Consider the following 21,010-nt stretch of genomic DNA (forward strand, 5'->3'; position numbering starts at 1 on the left):
TCTTTATTTAGTAGGGGGAGAGCAACTGGCCCTATCCACCCCCAGCACAGTACCTCCAGTGACTGTTGCTGGTGTCTGTCTTATGTTTCTTTTAGATTGTGAGCCCTTTGGGGACAGGGATCCATCTTATTTGTTTGTTATTTCTCTGTGTAAACTGCCCTGTGCCATTTTTGGAAGGGCAGTATAGAAATCGAACAAACAAAGACACAAACAAACAAACAATAAATAATACACATAGGAATCAGGGCCAGCAGAGAACCTAAGCAAGAATGTGGTCTCTCTCTTTTTTCCTTCCTTGCAGCCCTTCAGAAAAGGGCTTCCTCCAATCTTGCTAAAGATTATAGGCCCCTTCTATTGACATGCTGAACTTCTCCTTTTCATTTCAATGGGATTTCCTCAAGAAAACTGAAGTATACAACTTTTTACAATGACTGACATCCACACTAAGAAAATGCATGTGTAGCTAACACATAGCACATGCTGTGGGAAAGGTGATTTTTGCCCCCTCTAAAGTTGACTGTGACTCCAAAAGAAATGTCCCCGAGGGCTGTGTAACAGGGGTGTGCCTGGAACCAGCTGGCCTGGTCAGGTTAGAGTCCAAACTGGAACTGAACCAGAATGGGCCAGTTTGGTCCGGTACCCTCTTGAACCCCCAAGTCCGGTCTCTGTGTGTGTGTGTGTGTGTGTGTGTGTCTGCAGACCAAATAGTAAACAACTTTTTAAAAACAAGAACTTGACCCCTCCAGGAGGCTTCTCTGAGGTGGCAGGGGTGGTGGTACATGTATGTATTTATTTCATTAGGTATATGGTCTGCGAACCCCCGAACGGCCGGGGGAGGTTCAGTTCAGGGTTCAGCTGAACCAGGGGTGGTTCAGCTTGACCTCAAACTGTTGAACTAAACCGGCTCGAAGTTGAATCGGTTCGCTTCCAAACAGGTTCACACACCCCTACTGTGAAATCCTCATGGACATATTATCAGGGTCACAATTTGGCTTTAGAGGAAAGGGGAGACTGATGAAGATTATGTTGATGAAGCAGTAATTCATTTTTTCTGTATGTTGAAGAATGGGATTACAAAAGTCAACCTCTACTTCACCAGACTATAAAGTTTTTTTCTAATTAGTTCTTTTTTCTTATCAGTTGCTCCTTGCTGTTCAACTCTGGCCTCAGAACAAGTATATAGCATTTGGTGGAAAATATGCAGCCCAGTAACCCAGCACTGGAGGCCAAGATGGAGAAGATCTCCACAGCCACCATGTATTTCCCCTTGGTACTCAGGTTAGTGGGGACAAAGGATAGCCAAACACTGCAAAAGACCAGCATGCTGAAGGTGATAAATTTGGCTTCATTAAAACTGTTGGGTAACTTCCTGGCTTGAAAAGCCACCATGAAGCTGACTATGGCCAGCAAGCCCATAAAGCCCGAAACACAGTAAAGCATGACAGTTGAGCCTTCATTGCACTTCAGTACAATCTCTTCAGTCAGTGACCATGGATCAAAGTCTGGGAATGGAGGAATGGTTGCCAGCCACACAGTACAAATGGCGACTTGGATAAGGAAGCCGGCAAGAACAATAGAGTACGTCAGTTGTTTCCCCACCCATTTCCTCATGCTGGACCCCGGCTTGGTAGCCACGAAGGCTAGAACCACAGTGATGGTTTTAGCCAATATGCAAGAAACTGCCACTGAGAAGATGATGCTAAAAGTGGTTTGTTGAAGGAGGCATGTCACCTTCTCAGGGTGACCGATGAACAGCAAAGTAGAAAGGAAGGAGAGCAGGAGGAAGGTGAGAAGAGTGAAGGTGAGTTTCCGGTTGTTGGCTTTGACTATGGGAGTGTCCTTGTGCTTAACAAAGATTCCAAGCACCAAAACTGTGATGAAAGAAAAGGAAAGGGCAAAAAGGGCCAAACTCATCCCTAAAGGCTCTTCATAAGATAAGAAGCTAATTCCTTTGGGGACACATAGATCTTGCTTCTCATTTGGATAATGATCTTCTGCACATGGGAAACATACATCCATATCTGTGAAACAAAACAAAGGATGGTTTTGTATACCCAGTATATTACTGTCATCATGCTCAATATTACAGAGCCCTGAATCAGGACTGCTAGTTCAACATGTGAAAAGTTTGCCTCCTTCCTTTCCCATTTGTGTCTGTTGTGCTCAGAGGCAGGGACAGAGCTACCAGTGTTCCAAAGTGTCCTTGGAACATGAGCAATGCTGTCCCTGAAGCATTGTCATCTTGCTCGTTCGCCTCCTCCATCATCGCTCTGGCCAGCTATTCCTGCCATTGCCAGCTGCCTGCCACCTCCACATCCATCCATCATCCACCTGCCACCTCCTTCTCCTCCTCCACTGCCCACCTGCCCACCATCGTCGTCCTCTGCTGCTGCTGCCCGTTCCTCTGCTGCCTGCCCACCAGCACCTCCAGCTTCTGGTTGGTAGGAGGCAGCAGCTACAGGGTGTCAGGTGCCACAGTGGCCATGGCTGGGGCCTTGTGGGGACAAGGGATATTTATCCCAATCACTGATGGGTCTTTGTGCTTCAGATATCACAACCTCAACCTTGGCTGAGTATCACGATCCTCTTTCTTGCCTGTTGTAATCAACTGTGGTGCTAAATAGAAAGAATATACACAGCTGTGGTTATGTCAGAGTTTATCATCTTGTCAACGACCACCTTCTCCAGCACTTAGCTATGACTAGCTTTTCAACATGAGGCAAATCAGTGGCCCACAAACCATGCAGCAAGGGTTGCCAATCCAAGTAAAAGGCATATTTGCTTCTTCCGAGCCACTCTAAACCCCACCCTCACTGATTGCAAAGGTGGGCGTCTCCATGGCAATTAAGGGGGTGTCATTGCCAGGGGCAGATGGGTTCAAAGAGAGAGGTTCCTGAGAGCTTCCTTGCTCTCCCCACACCCCTCTGTAATTTTTTCTTTGTGGGTTTACTTGCTCAGAGTGAGGGAGAGAATGAAGAAAACACCTGGCTGGCAACAAAGCTAGCTGGGAAAATGAATGAAGAAGGGCCACGGGTGCTGGTGACATCCCACTCAGATGGTGTGGCTGGCACGTGCAAGGGCCACCAGGAAGAGGTGCAAACACAAGTCCCCTCTCCTCTAGTTGTGTGCCCAGTCATTGCATTTGCAGCACCATTCCCATCATTCCCAATGGGAGTCATGTCCATGTTCAACAACCACACACAGCTCCATTGGCATGGGATAGCTCTACCCTCCAGCACCGGCAGGATGTAGAGTGGCTCAGAAGCCATAAGCGTGCTTTTCGCTTGGATCATCAGCTCACTGTGCAGTAAGGGAGCCACAAATGTTGATACACCTGTGTGTGCCTGTTGCATCACACGCAAGGTCTTTGAACAGCTCCATATAAACACATATCTTACCAGTTTGGTTTGAAATCTTCCCTTCTGGGCATGGAATACAATCATAGCAGCAAAATGGTTTCCCTTCCACCTTTCTCCTACTATAACCAGAATGGCAGTAGGCACTACACACTGAAAGGGGTGGTGCTTGTCCCTATATTCAAGGGGGGGGGGGATTTAACAATCAGAAAATGTCCATTATGACACTCACATATAACTTTCCTTTCCCTTCCTATCTAATATGCCTTGCCTTTATCTCTGGAATTTAAGATACTAGATGGATGGAGCCTCTAGAGTTTTAAACTTAAGTACATCTCTGGCCGTTTAAAGTGTCCCTTATCAAGTGAATCACATACGTCTCCATTTTTCTTTTTACCAGGACATAAGAGAAAAGTTGTCACCATTTTAAAAGCAATATCTGGGTAGATCAGTAGACGTTTATGTCTGACCTCCTTTCTGATCAAAGCTTGACTTTTTCTTTTGACACTGCCAAGTTTTCTGCTGCTGCTTTCAGCATACATCAACAGCTAACCAACAGTAACCAACTACCTCAGAATTGTAGTACATCCGCTGGTCACATCCAGACTTGACTTCTGTAATGCGCTCTATGTAGGGCTGCCTTAGTACATAGTCTGGAAACTTCAGTTGGCTCAGAATGCGGCAGCCAGGTTGGTCTCTGGGTCATCTTGGAGAGACCATATTATTCCTTTACTGATGGAGCTACCCTGGCTGCCAATAGTTTTCCGGACAAAATACAAAGTGCTAAGCCTTAAGTGGCTTAGGCCCTGGGTATTTAAGAGAACGTCTTCGTCACTATGAGCCCCACCGCCCATTGAGGTCATCTGAGGAGGTCCGTCTCCAGTTACCACCAACATGTTTGGTGGCTACACAGAGACGGGCCTTCTCGGTCGCTGTCCATAGAGATTGTGGAATGTGATCCCTGCTGAGATACAATCCTCCCCATCTCTGACAATTTAAAAAAATCCAAAAAAACCCCTGAAAACCCATCTTTTCACCCAAGCTTTCTCAGCTTTATTAAATTGTCTGTTTTAATTTTAGGGTTGATTTTAAACTGTTGATTTGTTTTAACTTTTATATTATATGTTTTAATTGTTTTATGTTAACCACCCAGAGACAAAGGTTTGGGGAGTATATAAGTTTAATAGTAATAATAATAATAATAATAATAATAATAATAATAATAATAATAATACCAAGCAGAAAAATGGAAAAATAAGCCACTGCATGGTCAATATTTGCAGAATATAAGTGGAAACTCAAACATCACCAAGACCTGGCAATGGCTTAAGAATGGCAACTTGAAGAAAGAAACAGAGGGTTTAATACTGGCTGCACAAGAACAGGCACTAAGAACAAATGCAATAAGAGCAAAAGTCAAAAAAATCAACAACAAACAGCAAGTGCCTCCTTTGTAAAGAAGCAGATGAAACAGTGGACCACATGATCAGCTGTTGTAAAAAGATCGCACAGACTGACTACAAAAAAAGGCATGACAAGGTAGCAAGGATGATACACTGGAACATCTGCAAAAAATACAAGCTACCTGTAGCCAAAAATTGGTGGGACCATAAAATTGAAAAACTGGTAGAAAATGAAGATGTAAAAATATTATGGGACTTCCGACTACAAACAGACAAACATCTGCCACACAATACACCAGCTATAACTGTAGTCGAGAAGAAAGAAAAACAAGTTAAAATAATCGACATAGCAATACCAGGGGATAGCAGAATAGAAGAAAAAGAAATAGAAGAAATCACCAAATACAAAGATCTATAAATTGAAATTGAAAGGCTGTGGCAGAAAAAGACCCAAATAAGCCCAGTGGTAATTGGCGCCCTGGGTGCAGTTCCAAAAGACCTTGAAGAGCACCTCAACACCATAGGGGCCCAGAAATCACCATCAGCCAATTACAAAAAGCAACTTTACTGGGAACAGCCTATATTCTGCGATGATATCTATAACAACAGCAAGAATATTGATGATAAAATTCTGGCATCCCAGGTCCTTGGGAAGGACTCGATGTCTGGATAAAAGAAACCAGTCCATAACACCTGTCTGACTGTGTAAATAAATAATACTAATAAACGTTATTTGTTAGGCACCTCATAACAAATTGTTCTCTGAGTGGCTCACAACAGAGGATTAAAGCATACCATAAAAACACATAACATTAAACCATAACAGACAAAAAGGTGAAAAGAAAGTAAAAAATACAAGACAAAGCAGGTTAAAAACTAATTTTAAAACTAGTTAAAAATCAGAACAAATCTGAAAACCCTAATTTAAAACCTGAATTGAATAGGCCTGTGTGAATTAAAAGGTCTTTACCTTGTATCTAAAAGAACAGAGTGATGAAGCCAGGCAGACCTCAGTGGGGAGGCTATTCCATAAATGGGGTGCAACCATTGTAAAGGCCCTCTCTCTGGTAGCCACCCGCATCACCTCATTTGGCAGGGGCACCCATAGGAGGGCCTCCAAAGAAGATCTTAACACAGGAGGCTGACATATACTGAGTCAGACCCTTGGTCCATCTAGCTCAGTATTGTCTTCAAAGAGTGGCAGCGGATTCTCCAAGGTTGCAAGCAGGAATCTCTCTCAGTCCTATCTTGGAGATTCCACCAGGAAGGGAAATTGGAACCTTCTGCTCTTCCCAGAGTGGCTCCATCCCCTACAGGGAATATCTTCCAGTGCTCACACTTCTAGTCTCCCTTTCATACGCAACCAGGGTGGACCCTGCTTAGCTAAGGGGACAAGTCATGCTTGCTACCACAAGACCAGCTCTCCTCTCCTTAAGGTACAGGTTGGGACATATCGGGCAAGGCGCTCTCTCAGGTAATCCAAGCCCTTTAGGGCTTTACAGTTAAGAACAGCACTTTGAATTCCCCCTAAGGGGAGTATCTGACAGTGCTCACATATGTCGTCTCCCATTCAAATGCAAATCAGGGCAGACCAGTACCCAGTGAGGCTTACTCCTACATAAGCATGCTCAGGATCGCAGTCTGGAAATGACCGTGATTTATGGAGAGGAGGGGACTTGGCATTGCACTCCAGGGGCCCTGTGACTGAGCAGGGACAGGGCCTATTTTCTGGCCACTCTCCTTGGTTAAAATGATGGGTCCCTTGATGGGGAATAGATCCATAAGCAACTGATAATTGCTTTCATTAATATTTTTAATTTTAATGTAATAATGTTCTAAAAATTGACCTCATCCCTTGCACACCAAAGTGTGGTGGGTTCTGGCCCTCCAGCGCCTTTGAGTTATGCCTGCAGAAGTGCAGTGTTACTCAGGATTACAGCCACTGCATTATTAATCCTCATCTGGAGTCATGATTTTTGGTACACACGATAAGGAGTCCCTGCTCCCAAATAGTCCCATTGGTTACATTGGACGCCCCCATATATTTAAGGCCACAGAACAAACAGTAATTTAACATTTCACTCCAGGGGTGTGCCACAGTGACCGCCACATAACAAGCATGGTGCCCTGTGCCATGCACGACTCACTGAGAATGTGAACAAAAGAAAAATGAACATTTCAGACTCCACACTAATGAGGATACATACATTCAACAGCTCCGTTCTCAGCATTTCAGCTGAGATGACATGCAGTGTGTGACCTAAAGGCAATCTCGGAGCTCATCAAGTGCATTCTACAAGTCAATCACCCACAGTTGTCACATCATTTCCTTGATTTTTTGTCAGCAGTCATGGACACAGACTTCCTGGGTACACACAACAACAATGTCTTCTGTCCATCCAAGCCAAACACAGATGATAAGTTTGATTCACCTGAAACAGTCCTGAGAGTTGCTCCATGGCTATAATCATTGTTGCACAACTTGCTGGCGTTTCCGTCTTTGCTGTAGTCCTCCATCTTGCTTCCCAAGGTCAGCAGACAGGAAGTTTTTGCATCACAGCACCATCATATTTTTTAAAGTTTATTTCTTGCCTTGCTTAGCATGGGTTCCCGGAAGGGACTGTGCCTTGGAAACTAACTAGTGATGTGCATGGAACTAGATTTGGCAATTTAGTTGGAATTCGAGCCAAACCACCTGTCTGGAAACAGGTTTTGTTGAACCGGCTGGAGGTCTGTTTCATTGGGTCAAACCAGGTTGAAAACAAGAACCTCTGAGGTAATACGGTATTCTGGATTTGTGGGTGCTTTTCCACCCTCAGCTGTATAAAGGTATGTAAACAAGCAAAGCACTGCACTCCCAACTATGCTCTTATTATCAAAGTCTTACCTGTAGTTTGGTAAATGATATGTCCACAGGTGTGGCCCCTCGTCAGTTATGAAATTTACGATATTAACAAAAATAGGAGTCAGCAGAAAAAGCTAATCCAAAATGAATGGACTCTCCATGGGGCGATCGTTTCTATTCCATTCCCATTATAAGTCAATTAGGAGAAAAACCACCCCATAAATGAATGGAATCCTGGCGGGTCCGGCAGGGATGCATACTAGCCCCAGCTCTTTTCAATTTCTATGTAAACAGTCTAATCACCTTCCTACGGCAAGTTGAAACTCATGCGCCAAAGATAGGGGACAGGTGCTTACCTATCCTCATGTATGCAGATGACACAGCCTTATTGTCACAGACCAGAGTTGGTCTAAAAAGAGCATTAGAATGCTTGAGTCTGCTCTGCAATGAGGAATTTTTGAAAATCAACTACACCAAAACTAAAATTGTGAGATTTGCAAAGAAGCAACAGGTTTTTAGATGTTCCATAGGTGGTGCTAGAGTAGAGCAGGTGAAGTCTTACAGATACCTGGGGGTGGTGTTTCAGTTTAATGGCAGTACGTCTATGCACACCAGTGCCGCTAAATTGAATGCCACTCGATCTTCCATGGCAATTAGGAAATTTTTCTGGGCACAAGGTGGTGGCTACATTCCGGCAGCAAATAAAGCCTTTCAGGCTAAAGTGATACCTCAGCTGCTATATGGGATTCAGGTTAGTCTGCCAAAAGACTTACAAGCCTTAGAAAAAGTCCAATCGGGCTTTCTCAAATCACTGTTGGGGGTACCAAAATGCGTCCCTAACTCCATAATACGGCTGGAGACTGGGCTATGGAAATTGGAAACCAGGGCCTGGCTTCTTATTATCCTGTATTTGATCAAGACTTATCTTTACCCGGTAGGACTTATACCTCATCTCCTTGCCGCTACCCCACAACCCCGTTGGTGTATGACAGTTGAGGAAAGACTCTGGAAGATGGGCTTCTGCCCAGCACAATTGTTAGAACAGGGCGAGTCAACAGCAAGATCCCTAGTTAAACAAAGGCTTAGGGACATAAATTTCCAGGAGGAAAGGGCCTCTATAAATAGGCCGCTACAATTCCAAGGCACCAAGAAAGATTGGGTCACATAGCCTCTTATTTCTACACAATCTATTCACCCAAGCTTCACTGGGCATTTACAAGAGCTCGCTTGAATGCTTTACCCTCAGCGATGTTAGCAGGGAAATTTGAGAGAAAACCCTATGAGGAGAGACTATGCCCCTGCAGATCTGCTCCCGAAACATTGATGCATTAACTGTTACATTTTCCACTTTATACAGATGAAAGAGATGTATTTTTATCTCAGTAACTGAAAGATCTCAAAAGCCACTCAATGGAGACGATTCTTACATGTTTATTAGAAGATAGGGACCCAACAATATCCCTGGCAGTTGCTAAATTCTGTCACACATTGGCCAAACTAAGAGAAGATAGAGCACAGCAATCGGTTACAGTCAAAGGTTCCTGATTTTATGTATTTGATGACATTTTAGATTTTGTTTCCGTTTTTGTTTTCTCTCTTTACTGTGTATATTCTGTGTCTATTGATGTTTGATCTAAGATCGTAAATAAACAACTAACTAACGAATGGAATCCGTATGGTGGGGTGGTATCAATCCCATGCCCATTTAAGGCTCATTGGAATCGGGGAGGACACCCTGTTTCCTTATGTTAGCTTCAGTTTTGTGTCCCTAGATGATGATGACGTCTTAAAACTAATCTGAGGCAATGTATAGTTTTGTGCTCTCATACTAGGGCAGATGAAACGAGCCCCTTCCACCGTGGCAGACCTCAGTGTTTGGAATAGGTAAAGCATTGAGAAGCTTCTGACTCTGCAGAAGCAGGGATTTTAGCCTGCAGAACAAAGCCAAAAGCATCACAACAGCAGTAACCACAACATGTCAGCTTCAGTAAGCCTGGCATCAGTGTACCAAACTTCCACAGTAGATTTTGGGTCTTTTCCTATTCCTCCTATTGGGATTCAGCCCAGAATGGAGATGTTGTAACTTGGCACCAGGTGGAGAGAGCAAGATGCAGAAGTGGGATTTATTGCACAGAACAGTTTGCTGAACCTCACTAACCAGGTACCAACCTCACAAACTTCACTAATCTCACCAACCTCACTAATCAGTAACCAAGATAATGGGTTGGCAAAGAGGCACCTTTTGACGTGGTGATTCTCTTTATTTAGCAGTGGGGGAGTAACTGGCCCTATCCACCCCCAGCACAGTACCTCCAGTGACTGTTGCTAGTGTCTATCTTATGTTTCTTTTAGATTGTGAGCCCTTTGGGGACAGGGATTCATCTTCTTTATTTATTATTTCTCTGTGGAATTCCTTGATACCACCCTAGGCAGTCACTGTAGGGTCACCTGCTTTGAACTCTGACCCCAGTTGCGTCAGCTAAGGAGCAGCTGGATGACAGAGCAGGATAAATAAAACATTTACTTCAGTGCTTCTGCAACCAATTAGGTAACCACGGGAACTTGACATGCTTGCAGAAGTGATTATCACTCCTATAATTAGCAAAACATCTAATTATTTCACCTGCAGAATTATTTCACCTGGGGCAGAAGCCCCAGTGACTTCCAAAATGCAACAAGGGAAATCTATATGCATGTCAAAAATGGTTATATAAACCCTATAATCCCACTCATTAGGAGCCCAAAATTAGGGCTTAAAGAGAGGATAGATTTTGTCTTTCATTTTGCACAGCTTCCCCCTGCTATTGCATAGATCATTCCTTAAAGGAATCTCTCTTGATAGGCATTCAAGGCTTGCTTTCATCACAATGATAGTGTAGTTGCGGAGAACTCAACCAGATGTTCCTTTGAGAAAGGTGTTGGCAGAATCCACTCCCACTGAATACAGCTCCTTGAAAGCAAGCTGATGCTAATGCTGACAATGTAGACAGACTGTAAGACACAAAGCATTTTGCATTCCAGGCAAATTTTTCAATTAGGATGCTGATGTCCCTGATAGGGCTGAACCACCTTGGCAAGGTAGGCAAAGGACGGACAATCATATTTCTTCTGCTGCCACTCGTCCATGTGGTGAACAAAGTGCAGACAATTAAGTGCACTGGAACGGATCCTGTGGATATTCCTCATGAATGGTACAAGCCTGGAGAAATTCTCATTGGTGAAATTGTAACTCTTATTCACTACATAATACCCACATTACAATTCAAAGAACACCCTTCTCGGGAGACAAATATTTTTCCAGGGTAAAGTTTTATTGTTCTTGTGTTCAGTGAACAATGTTCTTCTTATACTGTTATATTTGCATGGCTTCAATCTGCTAAGAAAAAAGAGGCAGCTTTTTAAGGAAAAAGAAAGAAAGAATGGCTGTTAGTCAATGCAAGTTGAACAAACTGAATACTTAATGTGCTGTGTTCGGAAATAAGCAATAATGCTGTACAGATTTTTTTTTGCCTTACATTCATAATATTATGAAAAAAGGAAGAAATAATGGTGCCTATAAAAATATGAATGAAAGGTCAATAGGCACTGAATATTTTAAAAATACAATCCACAGACATCATTAACATTAAGTATCCTCAAGCTGGCAATAGGACTTTTAAAATCCACTCTGTTTTGAAAATTTCTATTCAAATGGAAAATATTTAAGTTAAATATTTAATTTCTGTTTTAAAAGGGAGTGGTGATGGTAGGTTAATTGAATCACATCAACTTGGGCACACATACAGGTGAAACTCGGAAAATTAGAATATCGTGCCAAAGTCCATTAATTTCAGTAATGCAAATTAAAAGGTGAAACTGATATATGAGATAGACGCATTACATGCAAAGCGAGATAAGTCAAGCCTTTATTTGTTATAATTGTGATGATCATGGCGTACAGCTCATGAAAACCCCAAATCCACAATCTCAGAAAATTAGAATATTACATGGAACCAAGAAGACAAGGATTGAAGAATAGAACAATATCGGACCTCTGAAAAGTATAAGCATGCATATGTATTCAGTACTTGGTTTGGGCCCCTTTTGCAGCAATTACTGCCTCAATGCGGTGTGGCATGGATGCTATCAGCCTGTGGCACTGATGAGGTATTGTGGAAGACCCGGATGCTTCATTAGCGGCCTTCAGCAGTTCTGCATTGTTTGGTCTCATGTCTCTCATCCTTCTCTTGGCAATGCCCCATAGATTCTCTATGGGGTCAGGTCAGGCGGGTTTGCTGGCCAATCAAGCACAGAATACTGTATACTTTTCGGAGGTCCGATATTGTTCTTTTCTTCAATCCTTGTCTTCTTGGTTCCATGTAATATTCTAATTTTCTGGGATTGTGGATTTGGGGTTTTCATGAGCTGTACACCATGATCATCACAATTATAACAAATTAAGGCTTGACTTATCTCGCCTTGCATGTAATGCGTCTGTCTCATATATCAGTTTCACCTTTTAATTTGCATTACTGGAATTAATGGACTTTTGCACGATATTCTAATTTTCCAAGTTTCACCTGTAGGTATTTGTCACTACAATATGGTTGTCTATTGGCAGGGGTACACAGGACTTGAAAGTGGTGGGGAGAACTCAATTTGCAAAAGCATTGTGTGATCCGACGGAAAACAAACTGGAGTTCACATCAGGTTGTGGAATCACTGGATCTCACAACTACACACCACATGTGGATCCATTGGAGAGGTGGTTGATGAGGCATTCAAGTAACACAGCAACATAGTAGCTCCACTGTGTTTTGTACTGAATCTTAGTAGTATTCTTGCTTTTATTATCTCCAAATCGGCAGCATACCATACAACACGGTTTTCTGACCACTTCTCATTGCTGATGTTTAGTGCATTATCACAAGGGTACTTGAGGCCACATGTCTTTCCCCATGTCCAAGACCCCTGAAATGCACTAGTGGATAGGGGGAATGCAGATGCAAAAATGGCTCTGGGTTAGCCCAGGCCCTGGTCAACCTTCCTTTCCCACTGGAGATGGGGCTGGGAATACTGGAAGTCCTAGCATCTCCCATCAGAAAATGACACTCTGCATGCACTTGAGATGTTTTCCACAAGCAGAAATATTCTGGAGTCAAGTCTGTGGTGGGAAGAGGCACTTAACCAGTGAGTGGAACAGTACAACCATCACTGCAGTCTCTGCTTTCTCCCTGCCTCCAGATAGGTTCATGGTTACATTTTGGGAAAGCCATGATACAGCAGAAACTGGAGCCAGAGTTGGCAGTGAAAGTTTACAAGCCTTGAAAATGTTCTTGTGGCTTTAGAAGTCCAAATCCCAATGAAATTAAAGGAATTCACTTGGTTCTGACCAATGTGGCTTATTGCTTTCAATGATGCTCACTCATAATTGACTAGTCTGGATGTTGCCACCTGTTACTGGATACATGGCTAAAGAGGAAAAAGTGGCATTACAAATGTATATTTATTCCATATAAATGTCTCCACAAATGGACACGATGTATTATAAGCGATATTTCAGGTGAAGACTGAGTTGATTCTCCCTACAGAAGAACAGATATTTAGGGCGGCTTCACTCAATCTGCCACATACCAGTAAGTGGGGAAAATCTCAAGCCAATGTCAGTACACAACAGTGTATGCTTCTTGCCCAAGTCCAGTTCCTGCAACAGATACTCAAAATAAACCAAACATGGTCCGAAGACCCTCCACCCGAATTCACAAGAAGAGCACATGTGGGCAGAGAATCTGGGGGGAAACTTTGGCAAACTTTGGGAATTGAGAATGGAAACTGGACTCAGGTAGCTTCAGACATCACTTCCATTGGCAGCATGTGCTGCCTGTTGTTGACATTACCTCATTATTTCCCCGGCTTACTAGCTAGCAGTGGATCTAAGCTAGCTACGTTCCACTTTACTCCTTCTCAGTGAGAGTTTGTCAGGACAGGCGGTGTTGGATTGGGCTCTCTCCTTCCAGTCAAAAGGATGCATCTTTTAGAAGGCAAGACTCTGACAATTTCATATGTAGCATATACTGTGACAATTTGACAATTACAACTATACCATGACAAAATGCTTTCCCTCCATGTACAATTTTCTTGTAAAACTACAGCAATTCATTTTATTCACAGTTTAGTGCTAAAGCATTACCAGCACGTCCTGGCTTTGGCATTTGCCATCAATGAGATCAATGAGACGCCTAGTATCTTGCCCAATATCACGCTGGGCTTCCACATCTATGACAGCTATGGGAATGAACAAATGACCTATCGTAGCACTCTGGACTTGCTCTTCAAATCACGTGGCTTTCTACCCAACTACCACTGTGGCATCCAGAAAAATGTCATCGGGGTCATTGGTGGGCTGAACTCTGATATCTCCTTGCGAATGGCAGAGATCCTAGGTCTCTACAAACTTCCACAGGTAGGACTAAAACTCGTGAGTCATGAGGACTTTCTATTCTATTTCCCACAAGTCACTTTTCTTTCCGTTAGCAAATGCCTATTTCTGGAGGAGGGAGAGGTACTGTTGGGGAGAATCGTCATAGAATATGTGGAACTACATTTGTGTTTAATACATGGAGAGAGAGTGCTTGCTAAAGGTGATGAGTTTGAATATAGAAGGTCTTCATGACCAACGGTTGCTGACATCCCAACAAAGTCCTGGTGCATCAGTGCTACATTCCAGATTAATCATACAAACGAAGAAAAAGTAATCTCTTTCTGCCTGCGCCACACAGACATATGTCTCAGATGCTATTTCTGTTCCATCTTAGAATTGTCAGTGTATTTTTTCCTTTTAGATTTCATACGGCTCAGTGGAATCAACCACAAGTAATGGAGTCCACCTCTCTTCTTTTTACCACATGGTTCCCGATGAATCCCTTCAGTACCTGGGCATTGTCCTGTTACTTAGGCATTTCAGATGGAAATGGGTAGGGATCATCACTCAGGATGGCGATGTTGGGCAGCATTTCTCAGAAGCTTTGGAGGTAGAACTTTCCCAAAATGGAATGTGTTCAGCCTTCACAGACAAAGGTAAAAAAATGGCCATTTTTGATAGTTTTAATGAATTTTTCAATAATTTTATATCTGCTATTCCAGCTTTCATGGACAGTAAAGCCAATGCAAATATCATTTATGGAGAAAGTGCATTTATATGGTTGGCAGTCATGTTGCACGTTAAAAAATGGATACCTCTAGAAGGTACGTTCTCTCTGGAGGAGATGTGTGCCCAAAAGGTATGGATTACAACAGCCCAAATCGATTTCACTTTAACCGTCTATTTAAAGGATTTTGATATACAGACATTGCAGGGTGCTATTTCCTTCTCATTTCACTCAAAGGAGCTCCCCGGATTCCAAAAATATCTTCAGATGATAAAGCCATTATGGGCAAAAGGAGATGGTTTCATCAAGGAATTCTGGGAACAAGCGTTTGACTGCTCAATGGCAAATTCCAATGTGCCAGAAGACATGGATGGCACATGTACTGGCGAGGAGAGGCTGGAGGACCTTCCTGGGCATTTATTTGAAATGAGGATGACTGGTCGCAGCTACAATATCTATAATGCAGTCTATGCTTTTGCACATGCCTTACACAGCATGTCCCAATCTAGACCCAGATCCAGACAAATGGAGGACAGAGGAAAATTGGGTGCTCTGATTGTGGAAGCCTGGCAGGTAATGTGCTCCAGTTGTTTCTGTGACCACTTCATCTCTGCAGAACATGAACACCAACTTTTTCTGTCCTTTCTTTTCTCTTCTTCCTTATCTTTGCCAGATATTTGTGCCAAAATACCCAACAATATATTTCCTCTTCAATCAATATTTTTTAAGTTGCCGCTGCTGGGGGAGTGGGAGATGGGAGAAGGACTGCTCCACTCCCCCCTCTGCAGCCACGCCTCAGCGATGGTAATAATGGGGGGGGGAATAGTGGAGGTTTGGAGAGATGGGTCCCCCAAAGCTATTTTGAGGGGGGCTCACAAACATGGGGAGGGGCTCATGGCTCAGCGGTCCAGGCATCCAAATTACGTTGGTGTGCACCTGTTGTTTTTAATAGTAGCACGTTAAAGAGATCTCAGGGAAAAGCTGGTGAACTGTGGAAGATGTATATTTATACTGTGTTAATAAAGAAATGAATAAATACATAAGTAATCATTTTATGTTACCTAAGCTAAGACATTGTACATTATCTCAGTCTTTGAATTGTTGAATAGTTGCATTCATAAGAAGTTTCTTTCCTAAATGGAGAGGAATTATCATAAATACCTTCTGGAAAGTTCTTGGGAAAATCTGGCTGGAAATATTTCAACACATTTTAGGTCCTCTCAATCTCTGCCTCTTTTCACCTAGCTCCATTCACTGATTCAGAGGATCTCATTCAACAATACTGCTGGAGAAGAAATTATATTTAACAGAAATGGAGAAATAGCAGCTGGATTTGATATTTCAAACTTGATCACTTTCCCAAATAACTCCTATATCAGAGTCAAAATTGGGAAACTGGATCCTCAGGATCCTCCAGACAAAATGCTCACCATTCATGATGAGAAGATCCAGTGGCAAAGTGCATTCACACAGGTGGGGAAATAACCATCCTTTCTCCCCATAGAAGAAATAGGCAAAAAGAGGAGGACATGGGATGTAAGGTTAGCAAAGAAATGCTTCCCCACAAAATTCTTTGGGATATCATTTACCAGCTGAACTTCTCATCCAAAAAACTACGGAGTGGGAGGCACAATAGATAAAGGGGAAAGAAATCTATGGTTTTCCTCTTTCAATATTTCTAAACAGCCTGAATTGGGATGTTTCCTTTATGGAAACAATGATCTGAACACCATATGTACTACAATAAATGGCTCTCTCTCACACAAGAGATGTGTGCATCCATGTAGCTGGCTGCCCTCCTTACTGCCCAGACTCCACCTGGAAACTAGACCAGGGTTCCTTAACCTTGGGCCCCCTGATGTTGTTGGACTAAAATTCCATCATCCTCAGCCACAAAGGCCATGTCTGGGGATTATGGGAGTTGTAGTCCAACAACATCTGGGGACTCAAGGTTATGAAACCCTGGACTAGACAGTCATGGGCATTCCAAGACCCAGTCTTACTGGAGTCCTCTTGTTAAGAACTGGTCTTAGCATAGAATATCATTCAGCTTCCTCATTGTTCCTTTAATATGATACTTGCCAAAATAGGCCAAACCAAAAATATAAAGCCTTCTGCTCACTCAGAGCTCTCAGAAGCCATGCAAAAACACATTTATTTTAAAATGAAAATCAAAACAAAATTGAAAGCTGTGACCAAAAAATAATAATAATAGACCCAACAAAGTTCTATTCTTTGAATTCCTGAGGGCAGTCAAGAGGGTCTGTGGAAGGAAGAAATAAATAAGAATCCATTCTTAGCCATACTTTTTAGTCGAATGTCCTTGCAGGACGTCAGAGATGTCTGGTATAGAGTTCCACTTTTTGCTGTCATGGCTTTTCTCTGGGTTACCAAGGTTCGACTAGATCCCAACCATCACCTGCATGGTGTGCACGATGCAAAGATGATCGGATCTGGTTCATTATCATGATTGGACAGATTGGCCCATTCACAGTGCAGATAGGCATGCATTCCCAAATGAATGGTATAATTCTAAGATAAAGGATTTTCTGTCCCTTTGGGCTACTCATATCACCCCTAGATGTTGACAGAGGAGAATCCTTGTATGAATAGGGCCATTCTCACTATTCTAATGAGGCTAGCCGATGCCTCCTACCTAAGTTCAGGAGCTGTGCAAGCTCCCGTTTCCCACTCCTCTGTGATTTAAAAACAAAGTAAGACACAGAGGAAGTGATCATCTGCCAACCAGCAACTCGGTTAGAGGGTTTCTCTTTCAACCTCATTAAAGAGCTGGGTACAGCTGCTGGGTTGGATGGGGTACTCTGATCAAGCTACTGCTGAGCAGACAATCACTTCCTCCCAATCCCCCATCATTTTTACAAACAGGTGATTAAAAAACAGGACTGAACACAGATCCCGATGGCTCTGCTACCTAATGAGAATCATGTGAACTAGGCCAATGTGAGTGGAGGGGAAGGAAGACCCATTAAATACAAAGTGGAGGTCATGATAGACTTCAGGCTTTTTGCCTTGCTTGAACTAAGAGACAATACCTTTTTTTATCTACACTAATTAGAAGCATATTAACTAGCCCTGTGAACTGAGTGAATGAAGATCTATACAATATAAAGGGGAGATGAGGACAGACTTCAGGCTTTTGACCCACTTGAACAAGGAGATCATATTGTGACGTGTAACATATACCACAACTCAAATAATTGGAGGAGGACAGTGGGTGGAAGGTTTTCTGCTACTCAGCTATGAAAGAGATACAGAATGGATTCCTAGGAATCCATCCATCTCTACTGATGGGTGTAATTATCCCATGTCGTCAACCCATTTGTTTTCATTGTTTTATAATGAAATTTCCCACAACTATTTCCTAACTTGTTCCATTGTTCAATGATAGCTGCCTCCCCTCTCTCTTTGTAATGCCATCTGCTCTCCTGGATTCAGCAGCAGGAAGAAGGAAGAGGAGAAATTTTGCTGCTATGATTGTGTTCCTTGTCCAGAAGGGATGATTTCAGAACAGGAGGGTATGAGTTACATTAATAAGAAATAGAAATACACTGTTCAGTGCTGTTGGAGAGATGGCTGAGTGTCTGAAGCTCCTGAGATGTATTAATGCTGTTTTAAAACAGCCATGTGTTTCATTTCAGACATGGACTCTTGTATGACCTGCCCGAAGGACCACTTTCCGAACAAAGGACAATACCAATGCATTCCGAAGATTCCAAACTTCCTCTCTTTTCAAGAACCATTGGGCATCATTTTAGCTTTTGTGGCTATTTTCTTTTCTGCAATCACAGCTCTGATGCTGGGAATCTTCATTAAGCATCAAGACACTCCCATAGTCAGAGCCAACAACCGGAGTCTCACCTACCTTCTCCTCATTTCTCTCCTCCTTTGCTTCCTCTGCTCCTTGCTCTTCATTGGGAAGCCTAAACCCATCACCTGCCTCCTCCGACACACAGCTTTTGGCATCATCTTCTCCATTGCCATTTCTTCTGTTTTGGCCAAGACCATCACAGTGGTCGTGGCTTTCATGGCTTACAAGCCAGGCAGCATTTTCCGGAAATGGGTAGGGAAAAGATTGGCCTATTGGACTGTCATTTCTTGTTCCCTTGTTCAAGTTGGCATTTGTGCTGTTTGGTTGGGCACTACTCCCCCATTCCCAGATCTGGACATGCACTCCCTGTCTGGAGAAATCATAGTGACATGCAATGAAGGATCAGTTACCATGTTTTACTGTGTTCTGGGCTACATGGGATTTCTGGCCATTGTCAGCTTCACGGTGGCTTTCCTGGCCAGGAAATTACCGGACAGTTTTAATGAAGCCAAGTTCATCACCTTCAGCATGTTGGTCTTTTGCAGTGTTTGGCTGTCCTTTGTTCCAACTTACCTTAGCACAAGAGGGAAATACATGGTGGTTGTGGAGGTCTTCTCCATCTTGGCTTCCAGTACTGGGTTACTGGGGTGCATCTTTTCCCCGAAATGTTACATCATTGTGTTGAGACCTGATTTGAACAAAAGGGAGCATCTAAAAATGAAAAGGGGGGGAAAAACCCAACACATTCAAGTATGACATAATTATCTCACCATTGGTCTCAAAGATCCCTTCTATTAGAAATAAAATAATTATAACAGAATGATTAAAACAGTAATAAAACAGAGGAAGCACTAGAACAACAAGAGATATCTAAGATCAGTGACCGGCAGTAATTTCAGCTACTTTCTTTAATAAACCAGAGATCTGTTCCCAAGATTGGAAGTGAGTTAAAGATCTTGAATTATTGAAAGAAATTATTTAGAATATGCCAAGATTGATTATTCATTCGGGAACACCTCATATTGGCTTATTTTAGTGTAACTAGGATATAGATGCTTGCATGGGAATAAGAGAGGAATTGTGCATTCCTGAGACTCAGTGACATGTTGCTGTGCCTGGTTCCAACTGAAGTTCCATGTGATGTCTGAACTAGTCCATTAGTAGACATGGTCTACCAATTCCAGGTCTGAGGTCCTACCATTGACATATTCCTCTCACAGGTTCTCACCCACTGTCAGATATTCCTATCTCAGGCCAGGGGCGCAGCAAGATTGGAGTGGGCCGGGCGACTAGATTTTAAAATCCAACCTCCATCACGTCTTCCTCTCCTTCTCCTGGCCCGATGTCTCCGCTAACTGTCCCAACTAGTTACAAGGTGTAAATAACAGCACTACAGAACCAACTAATACAACAGAATCAATGAAGAAATTAATGCAATGGCTTCTTTCATGCTTTCAGCTCAGCAAAGTTGTCTATGATAGGGATGTGCGAAACGTTTCGGGTACAGAACGATCTTTACCCGAAACTGCCCGTTTTGGGTGATTCGTTGCCGAAACGAATCACCCTCTTACCCTCCCGAAATGTTATTGAGCCAAAACGAATTACTCCCGTTTCGGGTCCAAATAATTTGTAGTTTGGGCCCTCCATTGTGTGGCCAATAAAGTGCTTCTTTTTCCTCCTCCATTTTGAGTTCTGACATCTATCTGAATTTCCCACCTTTTTGCCTCCCATTGACTTAAATGCGAAAAGGCCCGATATTGTGTCTGCTTGAATTTTGGGTCCCAGGGCCAAAAGAGGTGGGTGTTGTGGTAGTGCCTAATGGTTGGAGGTTGCCACCCAAATTGCAGAGGGAAAGGGCTGATTTTTGATGAATTGTTGAAGTTTATGCGTTTTAAAGGTCTTTCCCAATAAGTGTTCATTGAGGTGTATCGCTTCATGTTGCGGGGAAGGGGGTGGCTTAGAGCGGTTTGGGGTTGGTGGTAGTGCACAAGGGGGACCTATCTTGGAAATGCCAGGGAGGGAACTTGAAACCTTCTGCTCTTCCCAGAGTGGCTCCATCCCCTGAGGGGAATATCTTGCAGTGCTCACACTTCTAGTCTCCCTTTCACATGCAACCAGGGTGGACCCTGCTTAGCTATGGGGAAAAGTCATGCTTGCTACCACAAGACCAGCTCTCCTCTCCCATGTACGAACTGAATGTGGCTGCATTGGGAACCTGTTGAATTACTGGCTGGACTGGGGACCTGTTGAATTTCTGGCTGGACAGTTACTATATAGGTGGCATTCATGGGGGGAGCACAGTGCCACAAATACATGCATCAGGCAGAAAGTAATCAGAGTCATCCCTAGGAGATGGTTGTGGAAACTTCACCTTTTGATGCCTCCCTCCCTACAGCAATCTTGAGTTGAATGACCAAGGCCAAGCGTGTATATGGGGCCTCATTTCTGAA

At 43.1% G+C, this 21,010-nt stretch overlaps 1 protein-coding gene across 1 annotated transcript; it reads left to right on the top strand.

Moving 5' to 3' along the window:
• Window positions 1–1,747: 1,747 nt before the first annotated feature.
• LOC128330805 (vomeronasal type-2 receptor 26-like) lies at window positions 1,748–19,316 on the top strand. The gene is made up of 8 exons (XM_053264172.1): window positions 1,748–1,801; window positions 2,959–3,093; window positions 10,626–10,906; window positions 13,755–14,046; window positions 14,426–15,304; window positions 15,977–16,204; window positions 18,141–18,267; window positions 18,391–19,316. Exons 1-8 carry the CDS (start codon window positions 1,748–1,750, stop codon window positions 19,314–19,316), a joined length of 2,922 nt encoding a protein of 973 aa, XP_053120147.1.
• The last annotated feature ends 1,694 nt before the right edge of the window (window positions 19,317–21,010 follow it).

The sequence above is a fragment of the Hemicordylus capensis genome, chromosome 6, assembly GCF_027244095.1.
Source record: "Hemicordylus capensis ecotype Gifberg chromosome 6, rHemCap1.1.pri, whole genome shotgun sequence".
Lineage (NCBI taxonomy): Eukaryota > Metazoa > Chordata > Lepidosauria > Squamata > Cordylidae > Hemicordylus > Hemicordylus capensis.

Coding starts and splice junctions, on each gene's coding strand:
- LOC128330805 (XM_053264172.1), top strand. CDS start 1,748: ATGAACAGCAAAGTAGAAAGGAAGGAGAGCAGGAGGAAGGTGAGAAGA. Junction 14,047..14,425: donor GTCTCTACAAACTTCCACAG/GTAGGACTAAAA, acceptor TTTTCCTTTTAG/ATTTCATACGGCTCAGTGGA. Junction 15,305..15,976: donor TGATTGTGGAAGCCTGGCAG/GTAATGTGCTCC, acceptor CTTTTCACCTAG/CTCCATTCACTGATTCAGAG.